The 23,870-nt window shown below is 51.8% G+C and overlaps 2 protein-coding genes across 4 annotated transcripts; one reads left to right on the top strand and one right to left on the bottom strand.

The window, feature by feature from the left end:
* Positions 1–908: 908 nt before the first annotated feature.
* On the top strand, positions 909–8,992 carry PPP1CA (protein phosphatase 1 catalytic subunit alpha). Its single transcript, XM_081879245.1, has 7 exons — positions 909–1,186; positions 3,852–3,983; positions 4,929–5,159; positions 5,418–5,522; positions 7,023–7,246; positions 7,464–7,598; positions 8,591–8,992. Exons 1-7 carry the CDS (start codon positions 1,132–1,134, stop codon positions 8,699–8,701), a joined length of 993 nt encoding a protein of 330 aa, XP_081735371.1. The 5' UTR covers positions 909–1,131; the 3' UTR covers positions 8,702–8,992.
* Positions 8,993–10,872: 1,880 nt separating this feature from the next.
* Positions 10,873–23,673, bottom strand: RAD9A (RAD9 checkpoint clamp component A). Of its 3 annotated transcripts, none has more exons than XM_081879218.1 (12): positions 23,510–23,673; positions 21,518–21,689; positions 20,829–20,899; positions 20,181–20,321; positions 16,016–16,130; positions 14,593–14,692; positions 14,167–14,276; positions 13,789–13,895; positions 13,640–13,704; positions 13,124–13,219; positions 12,351–12,549; positions 10,873–11,330 (listed from the first exon to the last, which is right to left on the bottom strand). In XM_081879218.1, exons 2-12 carry the CDS (start codon positions 21,549–21,551, stop codon positions 11,226–11,228), a joined length of 1,143 nt encoding a protein of 380 aa, XP_081735344.1. In that variant the 5' UTR covers positions 21,552–21,689; positions 23,510–23,673; the 3' UTR covers positions 10,873–11,225. The 3 variants fall into 3 exon arrangements, with proteins under 3 accessions (XP_081735344.1, XP_081735346.1, XP_081735345.1); XM_081879220.1 differs by having other exon boundaries at positions 12,351–12,552; positions 13,130–13,219; XM_081879219.1 differs by lacking the exon at positions 23,510–23,673 and adding an exon at positions 23,037–23,422.
* Between the last annotated feature and the right edge of the window lie 197 nt (positions 23,674–23,870).

The following is a 23,870-nucleotide window of genomic DNA, read 5'->3' as shown; positions in this document are numbered from 1 at the left end:
TGACAGGTCTAGAAGAATCAGCAGCCCCGACCCGCCTCGATACAGGTACCACTGTATAGGCACATGTAGATCAAAGGATCACAAATTTGGGTGTATTTTTTCATGCAGCATGCATCATAGCTCCTCAATCTAGTGAATACAGAATGAAAAAGGTATAAATGTCACATGTACACATAAACGGCTAAACAAATAAATGCCTTCCATGTGCTTATTTTGTAATCTGTGAAGCTGCAGCCTGGCCTATACTCAAGGAAAGCTATTAAGAAGTATAGACTCAGGTTTGCCCTCCTCTCTTGGCATATGGCTCCAGCTACTTTCCGTTCCTCAGAATTGGGGAAACTACAACCTGGAAGTGGAACGGAAATTTCCACTCTAGCAGATTCTCAGAAAAAGCAGCTGGAGAGAGGCCAAATGCAAATTTCTACTTTAGTGGGTTTATATCCTACTACAGTGGTGCACCACATCAATGTTGCGTCTCTTGACTCCAATCCTCAGAGAACAGGGACACTATTCTACATCAGTAGAATGTCCCTATTTTCTGAGGAATGTTGGAGGGTTAATCTTCCTATCTGTAAAATGGGTGGGGTGGGGTGGGAGATGGGGACTGACCTCACAGGTTAGTCGTGGAAGTGAACACGTTAAAGCGTCGCTCATGTTTTCTTTTACATAGATACAGTATACGTATTCTCTTGGAAATAAGTACTTTGGGGAAGCTCAGCGTTCTGGGCACTTGGGACGCCGTTTCCTCAGTCGCCTTAGGGAAGGCTCTGGGGCTGCAAGCGAGAAAGGCCGCCGCCTCCCTCTTTGTGGGGAGAGGCCACGGCCCGCGCAGTCGCAGCTCGCCGGCTCCGGGGCGCGCGCTGATCCCTCCAGCCTGTAGGTGGTGGTGGCGGCGAGGGCGGCCGCCGGGGCCTGTGCGCTCGCGTCTGCCCTTCCTGCTCGCTGCTTCTTTCGGCGGAGGCTCCTCGGCGAAGAGGTAGAAGCAGAGCCAAGCCGGCGCTGCCCCTTGCTCTTCGCCTGCGCTGGGACCACCGAGTCGGGCCGGCGGGAGGGGGCGCGGAAAGAGAGAGCGGCGGAGGGAGAGAGAGCGGAGCCCAGGCAGCGCAGCTTCCTCTCTCCAAGCGGGCCGACATGTCGGACGGCGAGAAGCTCAATTTGGATTCCATCATCGGGCGCCTCCTGGAAGGTGAGCCGGGGGGGGGGGGCCGGGCGCGCAGCGGGGCTGGGGGGGGACCCTTGCCATTGGCTGCGGCGCCGCCGCCCCGCGAGGAGAGTTGCGCGCGGGGCTGGACTGGGCTGCTGGAGATTCCCGATCGCCCCCCTGCTCCCCTCCCCGCGCTGGAATGTCCGGCGGGGGAGGCGCCCCCGCTCACGCTGCTGCTTCAGCCTCCACCACGAACGCGCGCGGCGGCGAGAAATCCGTGCAGACCCCTGCACTAGCTTTGCACCCACGCACGCAACAGTCACTTTTGCGGGGGAGGGGGGGGGAGATGGCTGGTGTGAGTGTGTGAGCTGAACCATTCTCCATTGTCTTTTTTTTGGGGGGGGGGAGGTTCCCATTAGGTATATCACCAGGGTAAGTTTTGCGTGGATTCAGTGCTCCTCACGCTTCCTCCCCCCCAGTCCACTCCTGTGAAACTCGCGACTCAAGCTGCTCCCCCCCCCCCCCAATAAAGTGAGGCTCTGGCGTGAACTTCCGTGGAGGAAGCGGCGCTGTTAACGCGCCGCAGGGAGGGTTGGGTTACTAGAACTAAATGCAGTAAGACAGCCGTGATCTCGCGTGGGCGCCCTCGGACTCAACTCGGAGCTTCCCCGCTCCGCGGAAGCGCTGTTGTCCTCTTTTTCCGGGTGCGGCTCCCTCCTCGCGGCATCCCGCTAGGCGAGGCCTGGATAAGGACGGCGGATTTCTGAATCCGAAGGGGGCAACTAGCAGGATGGAGGCTCGGCAAGGGGAATTGGGGGCGGCGGCGCCTCCAGAAGGGCGTGTCGACGCCCGTGGGATTTCCTTGCGCCCGCCTTTCGGGCGGGGTAGCGCCCCTCGCGACGTAATGCGAACAATGACGGCGATGGAACCCTATTGAGCGCTTGGGCAAGCATGGCGAGCGTGGGAACCGAGCCGCCCCGATGCTCCGCAGGCGCCGGCGCGGAGAGAGGGAGGCGCTGTTCCCCTTTACGGGGAAATAGCGTTGCTTTTTGGCTCGGCTTTGTGGGCGGGGTGGAGCGCAGGTGTCGGCCCACCTCCGCCTGGGCGACGGTCAGGACCTGGGAGCGGAGCCCGGCGGGGCGGGGCGGATTCCTGTCCCCTTTGTAGCCTTGGATCCACGACCAGAGGCCCCCGAAAGGGCCTTGTCCCTAGCAAACCTCTCCACTTCTTCGCGGGTGGATCTGGCCAAGAATCTAGACGGGGCATTGCGCTGGCAACCCCCCCCCCCCAGGAAGAAACTAAGGGCCGCAAGCCTCAGCATGTTTACTTGAGAGTAGGGCCGTTGGGGAAGACGGGTTGTAACCAGTCCAGGGAAGGTGCTGTGTTTTTCCGGACCAGCTAGACGTACACCTGTGCTGGTGCGATGAGATTTCAGTTTGGCTGGGACTATGCTGAACCACTGCCTTGTAAGGTAGGACGCTTCTGTTCCTATTGCCCAACTAGAGGATAGAAGCTGAAAGAAAGCAGCAGTGTACACAAGAACAGGCAGTCAGAGTTAAGCTTGCTTGGGTTTGCCCATCAGGCCTTCACCTGGCATACTAGTATTAGTCAGCATTGGTTACTCATAGGAACACAAGAAACTGCTTTGTATGGAGTCAGACCATCAGTTCATCTAGCTCTCAGATTGTCTCCACCCACTGGAAGCAGCTCTTTTGGGTTCCCTGGAGATGCCAGGAGTTGAACATGGGATCTTTTGCAATCAAAGCTGATGCTCTGCTTGCGATGTGGGTTTAATGAGAAAAATAAAATTAAAAATATTGCGCACACACTGTGCATATTAGGAAAAACCGCATCAGGACATTTCTAGATGCCTTTAAACAGCATGTTTATTTACTTGCATTTAGTAAACAGAAGTATTTAAAAACAAAAACCTCCCAAGTCTGCCTAATATTTGGGATCCAGTCCTTGTTACTGGTGGCCTTATGAAAGTTCCTTTGTAACTATTATAAAATTGAGTTCTCTGCACCAGCCTATTCCAAATGGTGGTGGGGCTTCCTGGTAGCATAGCTGCAATTCCAAAGCTCTAGGTTTTCACATGCCAGCGCCGTGTACTGATCCTGCTTGTTTTGCTCTGCTGCTCTTGTCCCCATGAGCATGGCTAAAGGTGGTGAATTCCTTTAAACAGAAGTAGCCACCTGCATTTTTGAGATTTTTGGACTCCTCGTAGCATCTTGTAATGCTTCTGTGCCAGCAGAGGGTATAGGTCAGACTGGCAACAGACTTGCCGGGGGGGGGGGCAGGAAAACTACCAGCCTCATGTCTGGCAATGAGTAACGTAGGTGCTGGAACAGAAGTCGCGCTAAAGTAAATAATGCAGGTGTGGTGCAGCTTTAGGACTTCTAATGTGATAAGCGAAGATTTCCAGTACTAGCCTCTTGAGGCACTTACACATTGGTGGACTTCAAGGGAGCTGGCTTCGCATGTCCTGCCCAACTCTCCTCGCCATCCCAAAGTCAAGAATGCAGCTCTGCCTCTGGTGATGTGACAATCTCCATGGCATGGAGAGGAAGTAAATTTGGACAGGGCACCAGGACTGTTTCCAGAGAGGAGATCACTGGGAATGTGGTGCGAGTGGGGAAGACTGGCGTTTACGAAGGATGGGGCGGCATGTGTTGCAGATGTCAGCTGGCATCTTTTGGTTTTCCAGTGCAAGGCTCGCGCCCGGGCAAGAATGTGCAGCTGACCGAAAACGAGATTCGGGGCCTGTGCCTGAAGTCGCGAGAAATCTTCTTGAGCCAGCCCATCCTGTTGGAGCTGGAAGCCCCGCTTAAGATTTGCGGTAAGTTTCCAACCTACTGTTTAGTACAGCCGTCAGCCCATAATTGCTCAAGCGGGATAAATCTGAAATGCATCTCAATATTTTGGTAAACTGGGAATACCTATATCCCCCTCCCCACGAGCGGCTTTTGTTCATCATACTTTTATTCAATCTGTGGCGTTTACATTCATGTATGAATGTATTCGTTAAGTTCTGCTACATCTGTACTGTTTTTGGAGATGGGTGGTAAGTTAATGCTATTGTTGCTGCCTCAGCCAAGGTCCTATGCTAGTGGGGCACTGGCCCATGGCCCAGGTGGTTTGAGACGCCCACAGACCTCCCCTCTAAGACTGCAATCTGCCTGCTCACTCTGTAGGTCACTTAACCTCGCCACTGTCTGCCAGTGATGAACCTTCATCTGATTCCCTGTTCATTTTGGTTTCAGGCAAGTTGACATTAGGAAGGGGCAGAAGTCACAGGGAGGAGCAAATTAAAAGTGGCAGAGAAGGTGGCAGAAGAAAGTGAGCAAAATGAAAAGGAGAGGGAGAGGGAGACAGGCAATATCAGCAGGTGAAAGGAAGTAGAAGGAGGGGAGAAGATGAAGAAAAGAGGACAATAATATTTGAGAACGTAAAGAAGCAGAGAGGAAGAGGTAAGGGGTGGGGCCAAGAGCGGAGAAGGGGTGGAGCATGAGGACATGAGAGGACAAAGGGGTTCACTGGTACCCTGTGCATAAGACCTCAGTGACCTGGACCTGGACCTGTGCCACCGCCTCTTCCTTAGAAGCACATCAGACCCTTGCAGCTGAGAGGAGGAGAGAGGATCATCTGCATTTGTACTCTTCTTGGTCTCTTGCTCTCTCCCATGCTTAGAACAAGAGAGAGCTGTGTTATGATCCGTCATACATTTCCAACAGTTCCATCAGCGCTCCTCTTCTGTTATCAACTGCCCCCTCCCCTTTTCCAGGTGACATCCACGGGCAGTACTATGACCTGCTCCGACTCTTTGAATACGGGGGCTTCCCCCCAGAGAGCAACTACCTCTTCTTGGGTGACTACGTGGACCGAGGGAAGCAGTCGCTGGAGACAATCTGCCTGCTCTTGGCCTACAAGATTAAATACCCTGAGAACTTCTTCCTGCTGCGGGGGAACCACGAGTGTGCCAGCATCAACCGCATCTATGGCTTTTATGATGAATGTGAGTGCAAGGCTCCTATTTAGAACTGTGGGTGTGCAAGTGTGGAGGGTGGAGAGAGGACCGGGGTCTAAATGTGGCCCTCCTAACCTGTCACTCTGGCCCCCCAGCATCTGTCTGTCCTTACTTGGATGCTCTTCTTTTTCTCCCTTCCCGCTGACCCTGGCCCCCTACATTGCAGGAGCATGGCTTCTCAAAATAGACCCCCTGCTTTCTCTCTCTTTCCTTGCTAATGTTTCCCGATTCCCCCACTTTTTGCAGGTAAAAGGCGCTATAACATCAAACTGTGGAAGACCTTCACGGACTGCTTCAACTGCCTGCCTATTGCTGCCATCGTCGATGAGAAGATCTTCTGCTGCCATGGAGGTGGGCCAGCCCCAGAAAAGATGGGGATTGGGTTGGAGGGGAGAAAATGCTGCTCCTGCTGCCTGGTGGCAGGCACTGGCGACTGTGTTTGCATGGCCTGTCCCAGGTGGTTTGCAACCAGCATTGCCTCTGGCAAAGAACAAAAGATGCTGCAGCCACAGGCCGTGGGAACAACCTACCTTGGAATTAGGTGCCTTGGCGCATGCTGAGCTGGCGCTCTTCCTCGGGGGGTGGGCAGAATAAAAGCCCAGGGAAATGTTTACATGAATGGGAAGAAGGTCAAGACTTTTTACAAGGGTTTCATCATTTATTCATTTGTTTTTACTGCGGAGTTTGGAGCGAAGGCTTTCCCCAGGTCTCTTTTGGCTCACTGGGAGTGCATCAGCTCAGTGCGTGTTTGGCAGGGGTGGACTGGATTTGGGCTTGCAGGATTTGTTTTGTTTGTTTATCGGCACCATAAAATTCAGTAACTGGAGGCAGGTGGACAATAGTGGCCGCTGGCAGAGGCAGCTGCCTCTTCCACCCAGCAAGCTCCACGTTCTGTGACCTGCGTAGACAAGTACACATTTGCAGCTGGGTTGCTCCAGATAAGGGAGTCCAACACACAAGTTTAAAACCATCCAACAGAGCTGCACACACCTGGTTGATGGCAACCAGTTATTACTTATATTTTATAGGTGAGGAGCACGGAGGCTGAGAGACTAGCAATTAGTAGAAGGCCAGGCACGGAGGAGACTTTTAAAAAGAACTTGCAGCTTTAAGGAACTGTGTGCAATCCTAAGCATATTTAGGGAAATAGGATGCCAAGGATTGAACCTGGTGCTCTACCTACCACTGAGCTAAGGATTGCCGCAGCTGAAATATTTACAACTTGTCCATGGATCAGGCATGTAGGTTTGCAAATGGCTGCAGCCTCTCTCTCTCTCTCTTTTTTGGTGCTGTTTGTAAATAATGAGGAATCGGAAACCACCATTGATTCTTACAAATCATCCAAAAATTTATCAGGCTACCTTCTGCGCACTCATGCTGTAGAATACTTAATTCCATTTAGCTTTTCTTTCTCTGTAATTTCCTGATACTGCTTCTTTTTTTTCCTTCTTGCAATGTGTCAAGACATAAAGTAGCAGTTGGGGTTAGTTAAGGAAAGAGTATGCGTAGAGGGGCAGGCCCAGCCCTACCATTAGGCGGAGTCAGGAGGCTGCCATGGGGAGATGATACTGGGTGATGTAAAAGGGCAGCAAATGGCTGTTTTGCTTTATTAATATTTTTAACTGTAGGAGAGGTTTGTGTAATTTTTCTGCCTTGGGCGCCAGAATAACTTGGCTGGCCTTGGGTACTATATGCCTTGACTCAAGGAGGGGGTGGGTGCCATTCGCTGCTCTGCCTCAGGCAGCACAATGGCTTGAGCTGACCCTGGCAGAGGGTGCAAATTTGGCACAACTCCCCTCTCCGCCTACTGTCCCTAGGCAGCATTGACGGTATGTATACCTTGTTTTCCAGGGCTCTCGCCTGACCTCCAGTCCATGGAACAGATTCGGCGGATCATGAGGCCCACGGATGTCCCTGACCAGGGCCTGCTCTGTGACTTGCTCTGGTCCGATCCTGACAAAGACGTGCAGGGCTGGGGCGAGAATGACCGCGGGGTCTCCTTCACCTTTGGCTCAGAAGTTGTCGCCAAATTCCTTCACAAGCATGATCTGGACTTGATCTGCCGAGCGCACCAGGTTGGGGCACTGAGGCCACCCTGGAAGAGGGGAGGGTGTCTGGGCTGTGGGAGTGGGAACAGGAGAAGAGCCCTGCTGCGTCAATCAAGGGCCCATCTAGCCTGGCCAAGGGGAAGCCCACAAGCAGGACGTGGGGAATATGTACATATTTATGCCTGCTTCACGGTTAATTCTCTGTCCCCTCCCTCTGTTTCTCTTTGCCTTCCCCCTCCAATAGGTGGTAGAAGACGGCTATGAGTTTTTTGCCAAACGGCAGCTGGTGACCCTCTTTTCTGCCCCAAACTACTGTGGGGAGTTTGATAATGCAGGTGCAATGATGAGTGTTGATGAGACTCTTATGTGCTCCTTCCAGGTAAAGACTATTGAGCATAGCAGTTTCCTCTTTTCCTGTTGCCAGTACTCTACCCTTTCTGATAGTGTGTAGGTTGTAAAGGAGGATAGAAGCCTTAAAAAAAAAATAGAGGCAGATTTTTTGGTGATCCACTCTCCTGATGCTGGATGCCACATAAGATGTGTGGGATCTCAGGATATGAACATTCCTCTTTTGATTTTAAATGTATCATATAAATTATCTGTCCTATTTCAAAATGGTTTTCTGTATGCTAAATCGTTTAACAGGATATGTTTCTGTACAAACGTGAACTGAGATGCCCAAATAACCAGCCTTCTGGGGCTACAGTAATTTTTTTAAAAAAATGTGAAACTTGTTTACATTCTTCCATTGGGAGCTCTTCCAGTTAGCTTTTGCCCAGTGCTCATCTAGAGCTCTGTGCTATTTTTAACTAGGACAAAAATCCCAAAGCCACAGGGTGATAATATGTATGGAAGAAATTCAGTGTTGCACTCTTCTGATCATTCCATCAACACAAACACCCCTAGGAGCTGTATTGAGGGGAGAAGGGAAAATGGGATATAAAAACACCGCTGAGGCAGCTTTTACAGTACATTTTATTTATTTATGTACATGAAATACAATTACCTTAAAATGAAAGTATAAAAGTGATCATGAAACAATTAAAAGAACAATAAATAGAAGAATTAACACTGTATTTTAGCTTAAAAGATTTAAAAATTATGCCAGAATTAGCAGTATCAAAAAGCTACCAAGAAAGAAAACATGTATTGAAATAGATTAGGTCTTAAGGCCTGTTTAAAGACCTGGATTTAAGTGTTAAAAATCTGACTTAGAGGGTTTCAGTCCTTGTTTTGTTGTTTTCATTATTTAGCATCTGAACGAGAGGTAAAATGGGGTTGTGGGTTGCAATGAGACACTAAACTTTTACCCTGAAACTAATCTTTTCTCTCCTATCCCCTTCCCCACCCCTCATTTCTTGAATTCTACAGATCTTGAAACCGGCTGACAAGAATAAGGGCAAATATGGCCAGTTCAGTGGATTGAACCCTGGTGGGCGCCCAATCACTCCGCCACGCAACTCTGCCAAAGCCAAGAAGTAACTAGCCCTGCCTGCCCCCCTAGATGTAGGTGTGGGGCCCAGGCTGTCTTGCGTAGCGGTTACACTGTACAGCGGCTGCTTACCTCCCCAGGGCCCAGCCATGTAATTTTTTTAAAGAAAGCGGCTGAATAAGAATTCAATACCAAAAATTCTGCTCCCCTGGGATTGGGGATGTCTTTATTTTTGGGGGTATTTTTGATTGACTTTTTTGCCAACTTTGTCCTGATGTGTGCTCCCCCTTTCCCCCATGGGGGGTTACTACATCTTTTTGAATAAACATGTAAGATTCTTATGTAGCTGCTCCTTTGTCGACTGTTTGGGGAGAATAAAATGAATGGGGCTGCATGATGCAGCTTGGAGCTCTCCTTAGGAGGTGTGGAGGAGAGGATGTTGGAAGATTCAGGACAGATAAAATGAAGTCCTCCTTCGACAGTGCCTAGCTAAACGGTGGAGCTTGCTTCCATTAGATGTAGTGATGGCCAACAGCTTTGATGGCTTGAAAATGGGATTAGGCAAATTCATGGAGGGTAGGGCCTGACAGCAATACCAGCTGTTGGGAATCTTAAAGTAGGGAGAGAGTGCAGTTATGGGATGCTGGGCCAGATGGGGCTTTGGTGCAGCAAGGCTGCACACACATTCTTAGAAATGGGAGCAAGTTACACGATCAAGACGAAGCATCTTAAAAGACATCTTTCCCTCTGTCCCCAATTACCTTTCCACATTTCGCCTGCTAAAATCCCTTTGTACTTTGGCTGACATGGAGCCATTTGTGACTACCTTTGCAGGTTCCTCTGCTTACCAGTTTTAAGACTTTCATGTTGAAAAACTGGCTTGCTTCGGTATCTCTGTAGTCCATCTTACTCTCCTCACCTACCTGCATTGCCTGCAAGCTTTAAATGGAATAGAGAAGCTGAGCTATGCAGGGGCACTATGTGGTAAGACAGCCCCTTTCGTAGAGGCATGAAGGCTTCCTAGCTCTGAAGAGCATAAGTGTATGTGGCATGAATAGCATGAGCTGCGCAAGGGACCCTAAAGATGCAGACAAGGTCCTTATTTTAGATTCTTCTATATCCATTAGCTCACACAGACCAGTGGATTGGGAATCGGTAAAATACTGTGTACTAATGCACCCAGTTTAGATTCCAGTAGGGCTGTCCTGAAAGCTCCTATGATACTTTTAACACATGATACTCCTAACAGGGTTATGTAACACCACCTCCTCACCGTAAGCTGTTTAATGGAGCCTTTCCCCCTGCCTTCTTAATGTGAATTGGTCCGTTGTTGCTTGCTTAATCTCTAGTTAAATCCCAAGCCACAGCACAGTTATCAGCAGTTTGTAGGAATTAGCTGTGGTCTTCAGCCAAAGGCAATCCTGCGGGACTTAAGCAAAAAGCAAGGCAGGACACAGGAAGCTGTGCCTAGCCAGTAGAATAGAACTAGAGGCCTACTAAGGACAGATATTTTGGGCTAGGAAAGGCAAGAGTTCTTATTAGATAGCTAACAGCATTTTGAGCTACACTGACAGGGTGGGGATTGATTCTGCATTAGGAGTGGGATTCAGCTGATGAATCCCACCAGTGGAAATTGCACAAGGTTTTCCGCTTGCACAACACGGTTCCCCCATTGCAAAATAAGCTCTGGGACGTGTTAAGAGAACCCCTAGAGCAGCACAGGATGAGGATTGTTCTACCTGGCAAGCCAAAATGCGGTAAGAGCACAATGCTGACTTCCTCCCCTGGAGTCCATCTGGAAAAGACATCAGGCCTGCACTGTGGATGGGCACTGTTGTTTTACCAGAGGGACGGACTTCTTAAAGTGCCTTTATATTGTGGCAACAGGGGATAACAAAGTACGTTTGCCAATGATTCTGATGCTTGTAGTTAGGGCTGAAATATATTCACCTGCCTGCAGAAGGAAAGAGGAAATAGCAATGCTCTCCTTTGCTACCTCCTGCAGTTTACTAATACCACCCTGACTGCTACAGATCCCTTTCCTGTAATCAGCCTTCAATTCCCATCTGCCCGACAGCTAAATTATAGGTTTAGCAATGAAACAGGTTAATTACAAGGGAGGAAGAGAAGGCTGGCTCAAGAGGTGTGGAATGGAAGGCAGTAAAAAGAAGGCTACAGCAACTGATGGATAACCACAGCAACAATTCACACCACAGTCAAAACATCTTTAAAAAATTTATTAGAAAATAAGTATTCTACGTCTATGGATGTTAGCCACAAACCCACTGGAGGAAGGTCTAATCTCTCGCAGCTGCCTCCCTTTCAAAGATGTGCAGTAATACTTTAGCAAAGAAGGTGGATCTATGTATCTGTCTCAGTGTGGTTCTATCTACAGAAGGTTTTTTTCTCCATGATGGAAGAACCACACAATTCAGTGCTGATTCTCTGGGGAGCAGCAGGAGAGCTGAAGAGGGGCAGCCTGGGATCCAGCCCAAAAGAGGGCTCAAGCTGCTTAGCTTGAAACATCTCATTTCTAGCAGTAGAGGTATCATGCACCAGTAGCTGGGGGACCTCTCACGTTTCTCCCTCACTGTCTTCTGCCAACACCTCTTGGCTTGTACATGAGTGGACCAAGGGCTGTGATGGGCTGAGGACCGACCCAAAGAACAAGGAGCGGAACTGCAAATGAAACAAAAGCAGGGCAAAGACATGTCTTGGTGCAGGTTTGCAAGAGATCTAGAAATAGTACGCTGTTGATATACCAGAATCTTGCAAGGTTGATAATATTAAAAATGTATTAGGTTAAGAAAGCCATAGAAATATACCGTATTTTTCGCTCTATAAGACGCACCAGACCATAAGACCATAGTTTTTGGAGGAGGAAAACAAGAAAAAAAATATTCTGAATCCCAGAAGCAAGAACAGCAAGAGGGATCGCTGCGCAGTGAAAGCAGCGATCCCTCTTGCTGTTCTGGCTTCTGGGATAGTTGCGCAGCCTGCATTTGCTCCATAAGACGCACACACATTTCCCCTTACTTTTTAGGAGGGAAAAAGTGAAGTCTTATAGAGCAAAAAATACGATACTTGAAAATAAGCATATGACATTCAGTGGGGGGCATGTTGTGGTCATGACCTGAGTGTTCAGCTAGTTTCCATGTTCCTCCAAACCACTCCCAAGCTAACAGCATCTCTTAAGTGTCTAGTTTCTACCACACCCTACCGATTCCCTTCCACTGTCTTAAAAAACCCAGATTTTGCAATCATGCCATTACCAAAGCTTGACTGCTGCCACTGGAATTCTATGGCTGTGCTCCAGCTACATATAGCCAATGAACAACCAAGCTGTTAAGTGACTGCAGCCTCTTTGCTTTCCATGGAAGTCTAGTTTCAATGAACTTTAACTGAATCAAGTAAGGGATGTGCAACATATTACAGCGCTAGCAGGTACATATTCCAAGGCTCAATATGCACCCTCTTGTGACCTGTACTGTGTGGATGCATACTGCCGAAACAGACTATGCCTATCATGCCTTCCTGTACTGAAACAGATTCCACCTTTTTTTGCCTCCTGCATTATGGGTACGTTCTGACCCACTGAATGCGCACCCACTAGAACTGTAAAGTGGTCAAGAGATCTGCAGGGCCACAATGCCTCACACTTTCCACTACACATTCATGCTCTGATCCCTCTGCACGTACCCTTTTTTGTGGCGGTGTGCCAGGCACAGTTCCCTCAGGATCGCTTTCCAACTCCCTTGTATCAGAAAAGGTGCGTCTTGAGGGGAAGGTGGGGCTGGGAGGGGCTTCTGCCCCCTCTGTGCCATCGCAGGTGGTTTCCATGGCTATCATGTAGGCATCGATGTCATCACCGGCGAAATCGTAAGCAGGCTTGGATGTGCTGGCATGAGAGAGATAAAGAAGCAGAGCTGTGAGGAAGCACTTTCTGTGAAGAGACACCCCAACAAATGGAAATGGTTTCTTTTGGGGGATTCATGACTAAGGTGTTTGTTTTATTGACAAGAGAGTTCCAAGAGAGAAATTCAATAAGCTAGAAGAAAATCATAAGGTTGGAAGGGACTTCATAAGGCCTTCATCTCTCACATCCTTATCCATTTAAGCAAGCCCCAGTTCCAAACACACTGACACAAACTACCTAAGTTTAAAAGGCTAAAAATCACAAAATCCTTAACAGAAAGCTGAGACACTGAGCTGTTCCAAGAGTAACCAAGGCAACTGTATATAGCTGCTAAGATGGTACCTCAGGTCAGGTCAGGACAGGCAGATCTGTTCACTATGCTATAAAAACACCTATGACAAAATGATGCCAAGAACACAGAATTAATCCTTTCTATGTGCCAAGCAGAGACGGTGCTCCTACCAAATATGTCATTGTCCTCTCGGATCCTCCCTGCACCCTGCTCCACTTCAGGGCGTGCCAGATTTTGTGGTGCAGGAGCTTCAACCCTGCTTACCTGTTGTTGTTCTTCTGTGAACTCTCTCTCTCAGCCAGAGTGGCCAAGACCAGGTGCACGTTGAGCACAGGGTCCTCCAGGGTGAAGATAGCTGGCCTGTGAGGAGAGAACTGGTGAGAGCAGGATTCTCAAGGCACAGGCTTGGGGGCTAAAGGGGAATCAAGGGGGGTGGCGGCAGAGAAAGCTGCAGCTAATGGAGCCAAGGACCCTACTCTTGCAATGAAGCAAACGAAGTCTGGCTGCTGGCTGTTACAGGACTGGCAACAAACCAGGGCTGCTCTTCTGGACAACCTTACAAGATCAGACCAAAAGACCATCTGGTCCAGCACTCTTGCTTCCGCAGTGGCCAACCAGGTCCTCCTAGGAAGCTCACAAGCATGATGGCAACTAACCCTCCCATGCAGATGTGTCCCAGCAGCTGGCATTCAGTGGCCTCCTGCCTCCTGCAGAAGGGAGTTTCACTTAGCCACAAAGGTGCTCCCCCCCCCCCCCAGAACGTCCCTCGTGAAGGCCTACCTGCCAGGGATGTCAAAGTGGATGTTGAGGGGGAGATTTGAGGACTCAGCAAAGCTCAGGAGGCCCTGTTAGAGAGAGGTGAAACGGGTTGGAAAGAGCACAAGGCCACCCATTTCAAATGAGGGCAAGGAGAGGGGAAGCAAACTCACGCGGAATTCCTTGAGGCAGAAAGTGACTTGCGTCTCTTCCTTGACATGGAAGGCCTGGAACTCGTCCTCGCTCAAACAGAGCTCAGTCACCATCATCCGGCTGGGCTCTGAGGGAGAGGTGGGGATCAAAGAAGGCCCTCATTTGACAGCTACCACGGTCAACGCTTCCCACAAGAAAATTGCTAAGGAGAAACTGCTAGCCACATAAAGGCAGGCCAGGGACCCTGCAGGAACTCTCCACCTCCTATCATCCCCAGTTGCACATATAGGATGCCCTCATATGTGATCTAAAGGTTCTTGAGATGGGCAAATTAAGTATCACCTCCTTTGATGGGCTCTGGGGATAAGATGGAAGCCGGGTCACGGCGGACAACTCACCTGTCTCTTCTTCCAGGTAGCTGCGCAAGGTCACCTTCCCAGAAGGGCTGGCACCCAGGGTCACCTCAGCCTGTGTCAATGGAAAATGCACCACAGCATCCACCAATAACCTGAAATAGATGAAAGAGTGGCAGAGAAAGGGGCTGAGAGGGGGAAGTGGCTTTCATGGCTGAACATCCCCACTTTCCTTCTGCATATAATACTCTTTGCCCTAATTAAAGAACCATGGCACAGCATCAGCCCACACAAAGCATCCGTTGATTCCCAGACCCAATAGCAACCCATGCTCCTCATTCCTTCCACGCTGCAGTTGATGCATCTTTAGTATAAGTAGACTGGTCTATGCACATCAATTGCAAGAACCTTCATCCATCCCATTCCCTTCTCCCTATACTGCAATCTCTCTCAACCATACCATGGTCCCACCTGGGAGGGGCATGAAGAGCATGAGCACACTGCCCTGTGTCAAAGACTGCCTGCAGGGATTCACAGTCCTGGAATGACAAGTCATGGGTCTTGATGACACCTGCAGAGACATAGATAAAGAGTGTCACAGTGGGAAATGGCTCCAGGGCATTCTGTCTCCCGGAAGACTCTGAGCAACGCAAGGAGCAGACATAAGGAGAAGGCAGCAATGGTCTACTCCACCCAAGGCCTAAAATGGAAAAGAACAGCCGCCACAAGATATAGGGGATGGAGGAAAAACTCTAATGAAGTATTTTCTTTCTTTCTTTCGAAATACTTTTTAAAGCCTTGTTTTACAGCCAGTTCATGTTGCTACAAATCTTTAGATTCAAGATGCATAGATAGTGACTGGATTACTGCACGAGCAACAGCTGTCGCTGGAAAAGTCCTTTTGATTGTTGCAGAATGCCAAGACACCTTCAGGTTAAATGTCCCAATCTGGAAGTCTGCCAGGCACACTGCTCCTGTAGGGTGGAAGCAAAGCTTTCACACAGCACAGCCTCCATCTCCTCTTGCTTCTCATGCATCTCAAGATTCCTCCATCTTCTGCATTAAGTGAAACGGGCTGACCAGTGGTTGAACCACCAAATTGCTGTGTGAAAGAACTGAGAAGCTTGTTTCTATTCATACGAACCTTTCTTTTTCCCATGAAGTTTAAAGCAAAAGTGCAGAGGGATTTCAAATGAGGATTCTGATTAAATGAAATAAGCTTATGCTAGCGTTTTCAATGGAAATGCTGTTCACTGGGATAGAGAAAGATAAAAGCAGATACAATAAAAGAAGCACAAATAAAGCTATAATTAGTGGGCTTTGCCTACCATTGGCTCTGGCTTCTCCTCCTGCTGGCCTCTCTGCCTTTTGGCCTGCCAGTCTCAACGGGCACTAGCCACTACTGGTGAAAACCCTCACCTTTGGGAGACATCCGTCACCGCTGTGTCCCTACCCTCTGCCCGCATTAGAACAGGACCATGATCTTCAATTATGCTTTTTTGCAGAAACCAGCTAGGATCCTTACTCAGGGTTGTGGATTCTCTGTATCTCTTTGCTCCTCAGGATTAAGCAAGGCAGAGGGCTCATGACTCACAAAACTGATTTTCACTGGATTCTCCCTTTTTTGGTTGTATTATTTTCTCCCCATCTCATGGCCCTGTCTCCTAACTCAGTACCGGCAGCCTGATGGACTGCACTGGAGATGGCACTAAAGGCCACACTTTCAGCCATATTTATTCCTACCATATTAGCTGTGATTCCTGCACTGCTGGGGGTTAGACTAAAGAACCCTTTGGGTCCCTTCCCAGACTACATTTCAAGGATTCTACTCTTCCAGGGTATCACTCTGCACACCCAAGTAGGGTTCCTCCTCTTCCCCACCCCCAACGCTCACCATATTTGCAGTACAGCTTCACACGGAACCGGCTAGCGTGGGAACTGAGCGAGATGAGGCATTTCTCCACCGTCTTCTCCAATGAGGGGAGTGAGCGGAAGATAGCCAGGAAAGACTGGAGGGAACGAGAAGGAAAGCCAGAGTTCTGTGCATGTGTTTTCCTCAAAGACCCTCCTCAAAAGGGAAAGTCAGAACCCGTGTGGGGCAGTGGTTAGTGTCTGACTAGGCCTAAGAAGACTCAGGTTCATATCTCCACTTAGCTTCAATGTGTCATCTTGGGCCAGACACTATCTCTAGGCTTGTTCTACCTCACAGGTTTGTCATGAGGATAAAACTGAGGGGAAACAGAGACCACCTATGCCACAGAGAGGAAAGATGGGATATAATGAATGTAATGGGGGGGGGGAGAGAAACACTCTACTGCTGAAGCCACTAACTTTGTCTCAGAGAACTGAGCTGGGGTGCTCTCATTCTGGCAGAGTTACTTCCAGGAGGAGTAAAAACAATTCAGCCTTGGAAAGTATTTGTGGCAATCAACAGAGGGTGCACAGAGGGTGAAAAATCACAGTGGCTTATAAAAATAACCTGTATATTGAAAGCTCTCCTCCACCCTGAACACACAAACACCAAAAACATTTTTCTACCTATCCTTGCACTGCTGAATCAGGCCAAGCATCCATCTAAAGCAGCGTTCCAATGACCATGGTCATCTAGATCAGTGTTTCCCAACCTTTTTTGGGCAAAGGCACACTTGTTTCATGAAAAAAATCTCGAGGCACACCACCATTAGAAAATGTTTAAAAAATTAACTCTGTGCCTATATTGACTATATATAAAGTAACTCTCTTTAATAGGAATCAAATAAACACAAAGAAAGTATTTTATAAGTACTTTATTATGAAATAGTAAGTACCGTATTTTTCGTCCCATAGGACGCTCCGTCCCATAGGACGCACCTACTTTTTTGAGGGGGGAAATAAAGGAAAATTTTTTTCCCTTTATTTCCCCCCCAAAAAACCAGGTCGGGGAACAGTGGGATGGCGGTGCTGCGCCTCCCCGCTGTCCCCCGAGCTTGTGGGGCTGGCCCATGTCTGCCTGGCACGAGGGGCGCTCTGCTTCAGGGCGCCCTGCGCGTCCGGCTACAGTCCGCAGCATGGGGAACCCTCTGTTTCAGGGCGCCCCATGCGCCCCCCGGGTGCGCAAGGCTTGCCAACACGAGCGCGGAGCACGGGGCGTCCTCCGAGGGGCGCCCCGTGCTCCGCGCTGCCAGCTGCCGCCCGCAAGCCTTGCGCTCCTGGGGGGAGATCCCCCAGGTGCGCAAGGCTGGCCAACACCAGCGCGGAGCACGGGGCGTCCTCCGAAGGGTGCCCCGTGCTCCGCGCTGCCAGCTGCCACCCGCAAGCCTTGCGCTCCCGGGGGGAGATCCCCCGGGTGCGCAAGGCTGGCCAACACCAGCGCGGAGCACGGGGCGTCCTCTGGAGGGCGCCCCGTGCTCCGCGCTGCAGGCTGCTGCCCGCAAGCCTTGCGCTCCCGGGGGGAGATCCCCTGGTGCGCAAGACTTGCCAACACCAGCGCGGAGCACGGGGTGGCCTCCGAAGGGCGCCCCGTGTTCCGCGCTGCCAGCTGCCGCCCGCAAGCCTTGCGCTCCCGGGGGGAGATCCCCCGGTGCGCAAGGCTTGCGGACACCTGCGTGGAGCACGGGGCGTCCTCTGGAGGGCGCCCCGTGCTCCGCGCTGCAGGCTGCTGCCCGCAAGCCTTGCGCTCCCGGGGGGAGATCCCCCGGGTGCGCAAGGCTGGCCGACACCAGCGCGGAGCACGGGGCGTCCTCCGAAGGGCGCCCCGTGCTCCGCGCTGCCAGCTGACGCCCGCAAGCCTTGCGCTCCCGGGGGGAGATCCCCCGGGTGCGCAAGGCTTGCGGACACCTGCGTGGAGCACGGGGCGTCCTCCGAAGGGCGCCCCGTGCTCCAGGCTGCTGCCCGCAAGCCTTGCGCTCCCGGGGGGAGATCCCCCGGGTGCGCAAGGCTGGCCGACACCAGCGCGGAGCACGGGACGTCCTCCGAAGGGCGCCCCGTGCTCCGCGCTGCCAGCTGACGCCCGCAAGCCTTGCGCTCCCGGGGGGAGATCCCCCGGGTGCGCAAGGCTTGCGGACACCTGCGTGGAGCACGGGGCGTCCTCCGAAGGGCGCCCCGTGCTCCGCGCTGCCAGCTGACGCCCGCAAGACTTGCGCTCCCGGGGGGAGATCCCCCGGGTGCACAAGGCTTGCGGACACCTGCCTGGAGCACGGGGCGTCCTCTGGAGGGCGCCCCGTGCTCCGCGCTGCAGGCTGCTGCCCGCAAGCCTTGCGCTCCCGGGGGGAGATCCCCCGGGTGCGCAAGGCTGGCCGACACCAGCGCGGAGCACGGGGCGTCCTCCGAAGGGCGCCCCGTGCTCCGCGCTGCCAGCTGACGCCCGCAAGCCTTGCGCTCCCGGGGGGAGATCCCCCGGGTGCGCAAGGCTTGCGGACACCTGCCTGGAGCACGGGGCGTCCTCCGAAGGGCGCCCCGTGCTCCGCGCTGCCAGCTGACGCCCGCAAGCCTTGCGCTCCCGGGGGGAGATCCCCCGGGTGCGCAAGGCTTGCGGACACCTGCCTGGAGCACGGGGCGTCCTCTGGAGGGCGCCCCGTGCTCCGCGCTGCCAGCTGACGCCCGCAAGCCTTGCGCTCCCGGGGGGAGATCCCCCGGGTGCGCAAGGCTTGCGGACACCTGCGTGGAGCACGGGGCGTCCTCCGAAGGGCGCCCCGTGCTCCAGGCTGCTGCCCGCAAGCCTTGCGCTCCCGGGGGGAGATCCCCCGGGTGCGCAAGGCTGGCCGACACCAGCGCGGAGCACGGGGCGTCCTCCGAAGGGCGCCCCGTGCTGCCAGCTGACGCCCGCAAGCCTTGCGCTCCCGGGGGGAGATCCCCCGGGTGCGCAAGGCTTGCGGACACCTGCGTGGAGCACGGGGCGTCCTCCGAAGGGCGCCCCGTGCTCCGCGCTGCCAGCTGACGCCCGCAAGACTTGCGCTCCCGGGGGGAGATCCCCCGGGTGCACAAGGCTTGCGGACACCTGCCTGGAGCACGGGGCGTCCTCTGGAGGGCGCCCCGTGCTCCGCGCTGCAGGCTGCTGCCCGCAAGCCTTGCGCTCCCGGGGGGAGATCCCCCGGGTGCGCAAGGCTGGCCGACACCAGCGCGGAGCACGGGGCGTCCTCCGAAGGGCGCCCCGTGCTCCGCGCTGCCAGCTGACGCCCGCAAGCCTTGCGCTCCCGGGGGGAGATCCCCCGGGTGCGCAAGGCTGGCCGACACCAGCGCGGAGCACAGGGCGTCCTCCGAAGGGCGCCCCGTGCTCCGCGCTGCCAGCTGACGCCCGCAAGCCTTGCGCTCTCGGGGGGAGGTCCCCCGGGTGCGCAGGGCTGGCCTACAACAGCGCGGAGCACGGGGCGATGGGATGTGGGAGGGAGCTCGCTCCCCGCCCCGCGTGTGCTGGCCGCCGCCGCCCCGCCTCTCGCCGCCCGACTCGCCCGCCTCCCTCCCACGGCACACCAGGCAACGTCTCGCGGCACACTAGTGTGCCGCAGAACACCGGTTGGGAAACACTGATCTAGATGCTTCTGAGAAGCTAGCAAGCAGGGCATTAAGGCAATGTCCTTTAGTTTTTCCCCCTTAGCATTGTTACTCAGAGGTATATTGCTCCTCAACCTGGAAGTTCCATTCAGTATCATGTCTAATACTTACTGAGACACCTATTACTTCACCATCTTATCAGAACAGAACTCAGGGAGACAGAAAATCCTTGACTTGGAAGGATCTATGCAGCACAATATGGAACACATTTCAACCACTCAACCCACTGAGTGCCTGCTGCTTTGCTTAAAAAAACAATAGTGCATGCGAAAAAAATAACTAAATGTCAGAGAATTCCTTAGCCAAGCCTATTCTCTGACATGCCATTTTTGCAACTATGCAGTGATTTTTCATCACTATCACCTGCAGTACAAAGTGGTTCAAATGGGGTTTTGTGCAGACCAGGCCATCATTGGTGCTTGCAAAGAGAACTATAGGCAACAAGTATCAGGTTGGAGTTCATTGGTCTTCTGATAAAAGCCTGCATTGCCCCATCCTGACCTTTCAACAGCCCCATATGGGCCCCTCACCTTCATGAGCACTTTGCACCGGAAACCACCTGCATCCAAGTCAGATTCCGATTCTCCTGGCTGGTAGAGCTGGAAGAAGAGCGGGGCAAACAGGAAGCAGGCGTAGGCCGAGCGGGACGCATTGACCGTACGCAAGGAGAGCTGGGGAAACAAGGATGGGAAGTGTCATTAACTCCATCATTGTCACAGAGAAGATTCCCCACACCCCTCTTAGCTTCCTTGTCCTAAGTAGTTGAAATCCTGCTTTCTAGAGACATAGCATTGCTGCCTCCAAAACAGGACAAACTTGCATGATCAAACAGCTCCCAGCACATACAACATGCTGATCAATGAGACAGCTGCAATGGCTTAGGCCAGAGGAACCTGTGGCTCTCTGGATGCTGAGGGACTACAACCCCCATCTTCCCTGACCCCTGGATGTGCTGGCCAGGACAAGTGGGAGCTGGCAGTCCAAGTCCAAGGCCGCATACCCCATCCCCAGCCATGCAGAGTGATTGCAATACCAGGATAGTGTTGCTGTTCTGCAACAGAGACTCCCTTCACTTAGCTCACAGATCATGTCTCACTGCTAAACATTCCATTATGAGAGTTATAAGCAATAAACACACTAGACAGACCCTCCCTACTCCTCCCAGCCTGCCATCTTACCCCTTCTTGAAGAGGCTCAATGTAGATTTCATCTCCGACACGGGAAAGAGAGTGCACCGCTTTCCCCAGGGCTGCACAAGAGACAAAAGAACACTGAGCAGGTATGGATCAACATAAGCCTCTTCTGATGTCTGATCTTGCATTCCACCTCAGCCTGCCTCTTTGTGCAGGCTGAGACCATCCCCTGCAGAATCCCTCTTCTATTAAATAACCACCTGGGCCTATTATTTACTCAGAAGCCCCAGACATGCCAAAACATGCGTCATTCTTCTCATGTCACACTCCCATCCAGGTATCATAACCCCACCCTCCACACACACAAATGTGCGTGTGCACACACACACAAATGTGTGCATGCACACACACACATTCTCACTTGCTACTCTTACTATCGTCTCATCAGGAAAGTCCCCTTATAACAGGGGTAGAGAAGCTGTAGTCCATGCGCTGCTGGACTACAACTCCCATCATCCCTGACAGATGACCTTGCTGGTTCTGATGGGAACTGAAATCCAACTAGAGAATGACAGGTTCCCTACTCCTGCCTTCACAGGTTTAGAAGCTCATTTCAGGAGGCTTCCCTTCTTCCTGTAACCATACACAAGCCCCTTTCCCGGTCAAACATCAAGCAATAGTCAACTTTGCCCACCGCTGAATACCCCAAATCCAAATAGTTAATCTTTCCTCACCTTTCACATTGCCCCCAGTAATTGTGCACTTCATGCCAAGGCAGAGAAGCCTCAAAGTTCCCCCACACCAGACACAAGGTGGGGGGAACTAAACATCCGATGTATTCACCAAGTACACTGTGGCCAGCTCTGTTTTCTAATGGCAGGAACTCCCCAGAACTCCAAGTAGATGCTGAGGGGTGAGGAGAAAGAGAATGTATATGTACACATACATCACACATACATTGTTACAACTAACCATTTCTTAGACTGCTTCTACAGACCAAGGATAAGCTCCACTAGTATTGCGATCATCAGAATACTTTGAAATCAAGTATAACCCATTGCGACTGGAGTTTTTATTTCCTATTTTTTCCAGTTGCCTTCCAAAGCAAAGTTCTAATCTAACAGTTTGTAAAAAAATAAAATAAATAAATAAATTTATCATTTTCTGACACAGACGTATTGTAAGATCCCCAATAGGTTAAAAATTCATTCCTCCTCTACCCCATTAACATAAAAGCTAAATGAGGCATACTTTTAAAGGGTTTATAGGAACTATAGGTAGAATTTAAATTGCAAGGCTGGAGGATTTGGATTGCACTATGCCATTCTGAAAATTAAAACCATCTCCCCCAGAAGGTGCTATTCGCCCTATGAGGGAAAATATACACCCTTAGCGCAGCGCACAAGCGGGCAGCTCAGTTCGGGGGCAGCTCGTGGGCTGGTCAAACAACCTCCACCTACCGCTTCTGGCCCATGGGCCTTTGGTTGGTGACCCCTTGTTTAATCTTTTCTTACCTATGCCCCTGCTTGTGTTGCTCACCATCCCAATTAACCCCTCCTCTTTACAACTCACCCTGTCCCTCCTTCTTCCTTTACAGTTCACCCAGGCCCCATCCCCTCACACCTTGCACTTCAGACTTCCTCCCCTCCCCGCCCAGCACCACCAGTGGTGGTGATGATAATGATGATGATGATGATGACAGAGAGATCTTGGCTGCTGTTTTCTCTCCTTCCCAGATCAGCAGCCAGTGTTCTCCTTTGCTCCCCATCCCACTGCCAGCATCATGACAGTCTTACAATTTTATTGCATGCTAAAAGCTTTGGGGGCCAAGGAGGGACAGGGGAACAGCTGTCCCCCACCCAAAAAAATCCTGGCTATGCCCATGCGGACTTTGCAAGGAGTCATTCCTTTTGCATGGCAGCACCTGTGCATTAGAAGTGCCGATTCTGAAGATCAAAGGAATGCAGTTCACACATACTGGCTAAGTAAACTGATCAGAAGGACTTATGGGCTTTATATACCAAGAACAGCATCTTGAACTCAGCCCACCACTGAACTGTCCAAAGTTTGCAAAAGGCACTCCTAGCCACTGAGCCCCCCAATGACAGGGGGTTGGACTAGATGACCCTCAGGGTCCCTTCCACCTCTACAATTCTATGACAGAGTTGGAGCACTCCAAGCTTGAGTGCTTTTCATTGATGCAGCAAAATGCCTAGAAAAGATACTGAGAAGTAGGTTTGTCAGTCCATTCACCTAGCAACTGGCTTAACACTTTCGAGAAACCTTTCTCATCTCTGCGTTGGCAACTGTGCATGGGAACAAACAGTGTTCCCTAGGCAGACTGATTTGGCCCTGGGGGTGCGGGCGTCCAGAAAGAGGGTAACAGTTTGAAGAGCGCGTGCAAGAGGGGAAGGGTTCTTGTCCCTGGACAAAATAAGAGCGCCTCAGGACAGAAGCTGCAGCTGGTGACCTTGCCACACGGCGCGTTCCAGAGGCACAGGCGCATTCCAGAAGGGCCGACGTTGGCAACCCAAAGTTGGAGGAAGGAAATGCCTCATCGGAGTTCCCAAGAACGCCTTGGGATACCGACAGAAGCACGTCTTTAACGCTTGATTCCCAACCCCCTACGGCGACCTCAAGCGCCCTTAGATACGCGGTCGGTTGCTTTAAGGAACTAGCGGCCGGGCTACAGCCGCCCCCCCCCCCCTGCAGGAGGCTCCTCTTACCTCCCCACCAAAGCCAAACCAAAGTTCCGAACTCGCGCTCTCAGGCCGCCCACCTCCGCGCGCCCCACGCTGCCTTCTCATTGGACAGCGTAGCTGTCATCTTCCAGGAGAGCAGAACGCAAAGCACGGACGTGCCGGGGCAAATGATCGATCCCTACTTCCGTTCACGTGATCCAACAAGAGCGGAGGAAGCAAGCTCACGCCCCTCCCAGTCGGCGAAGGTGGGGCTGGGCTCTCGCGCAGGATCCTCTGGAAGCCCCGCCCCCGCTTCAGCCTCTCGCACCGCCTTCTTCTAGGAAGGCGGGAGGAATGGAGACGAGCGCAACTGCGCACGCGCTATGTTAAGGCTATGCCGGAGCAA

This window comes from Podarcis erhardii (assembly GCF_964252035.2).
Source record: "Podarcis erhardii genome assembly, chromosome: 1".
In the NCBI taxonomy this organism is placed as follows: domain Eukaryota; kingdom Metazoa; phylum Chordata; class Lepidosauria; order Squamata; family Lacertidae; genus Podarcis; species Podarcis erhardii.
Note: the sequence above shows the minus strand (reverse complement) of the source record. Positions and strands in the feature narration are given on the sequence as shown.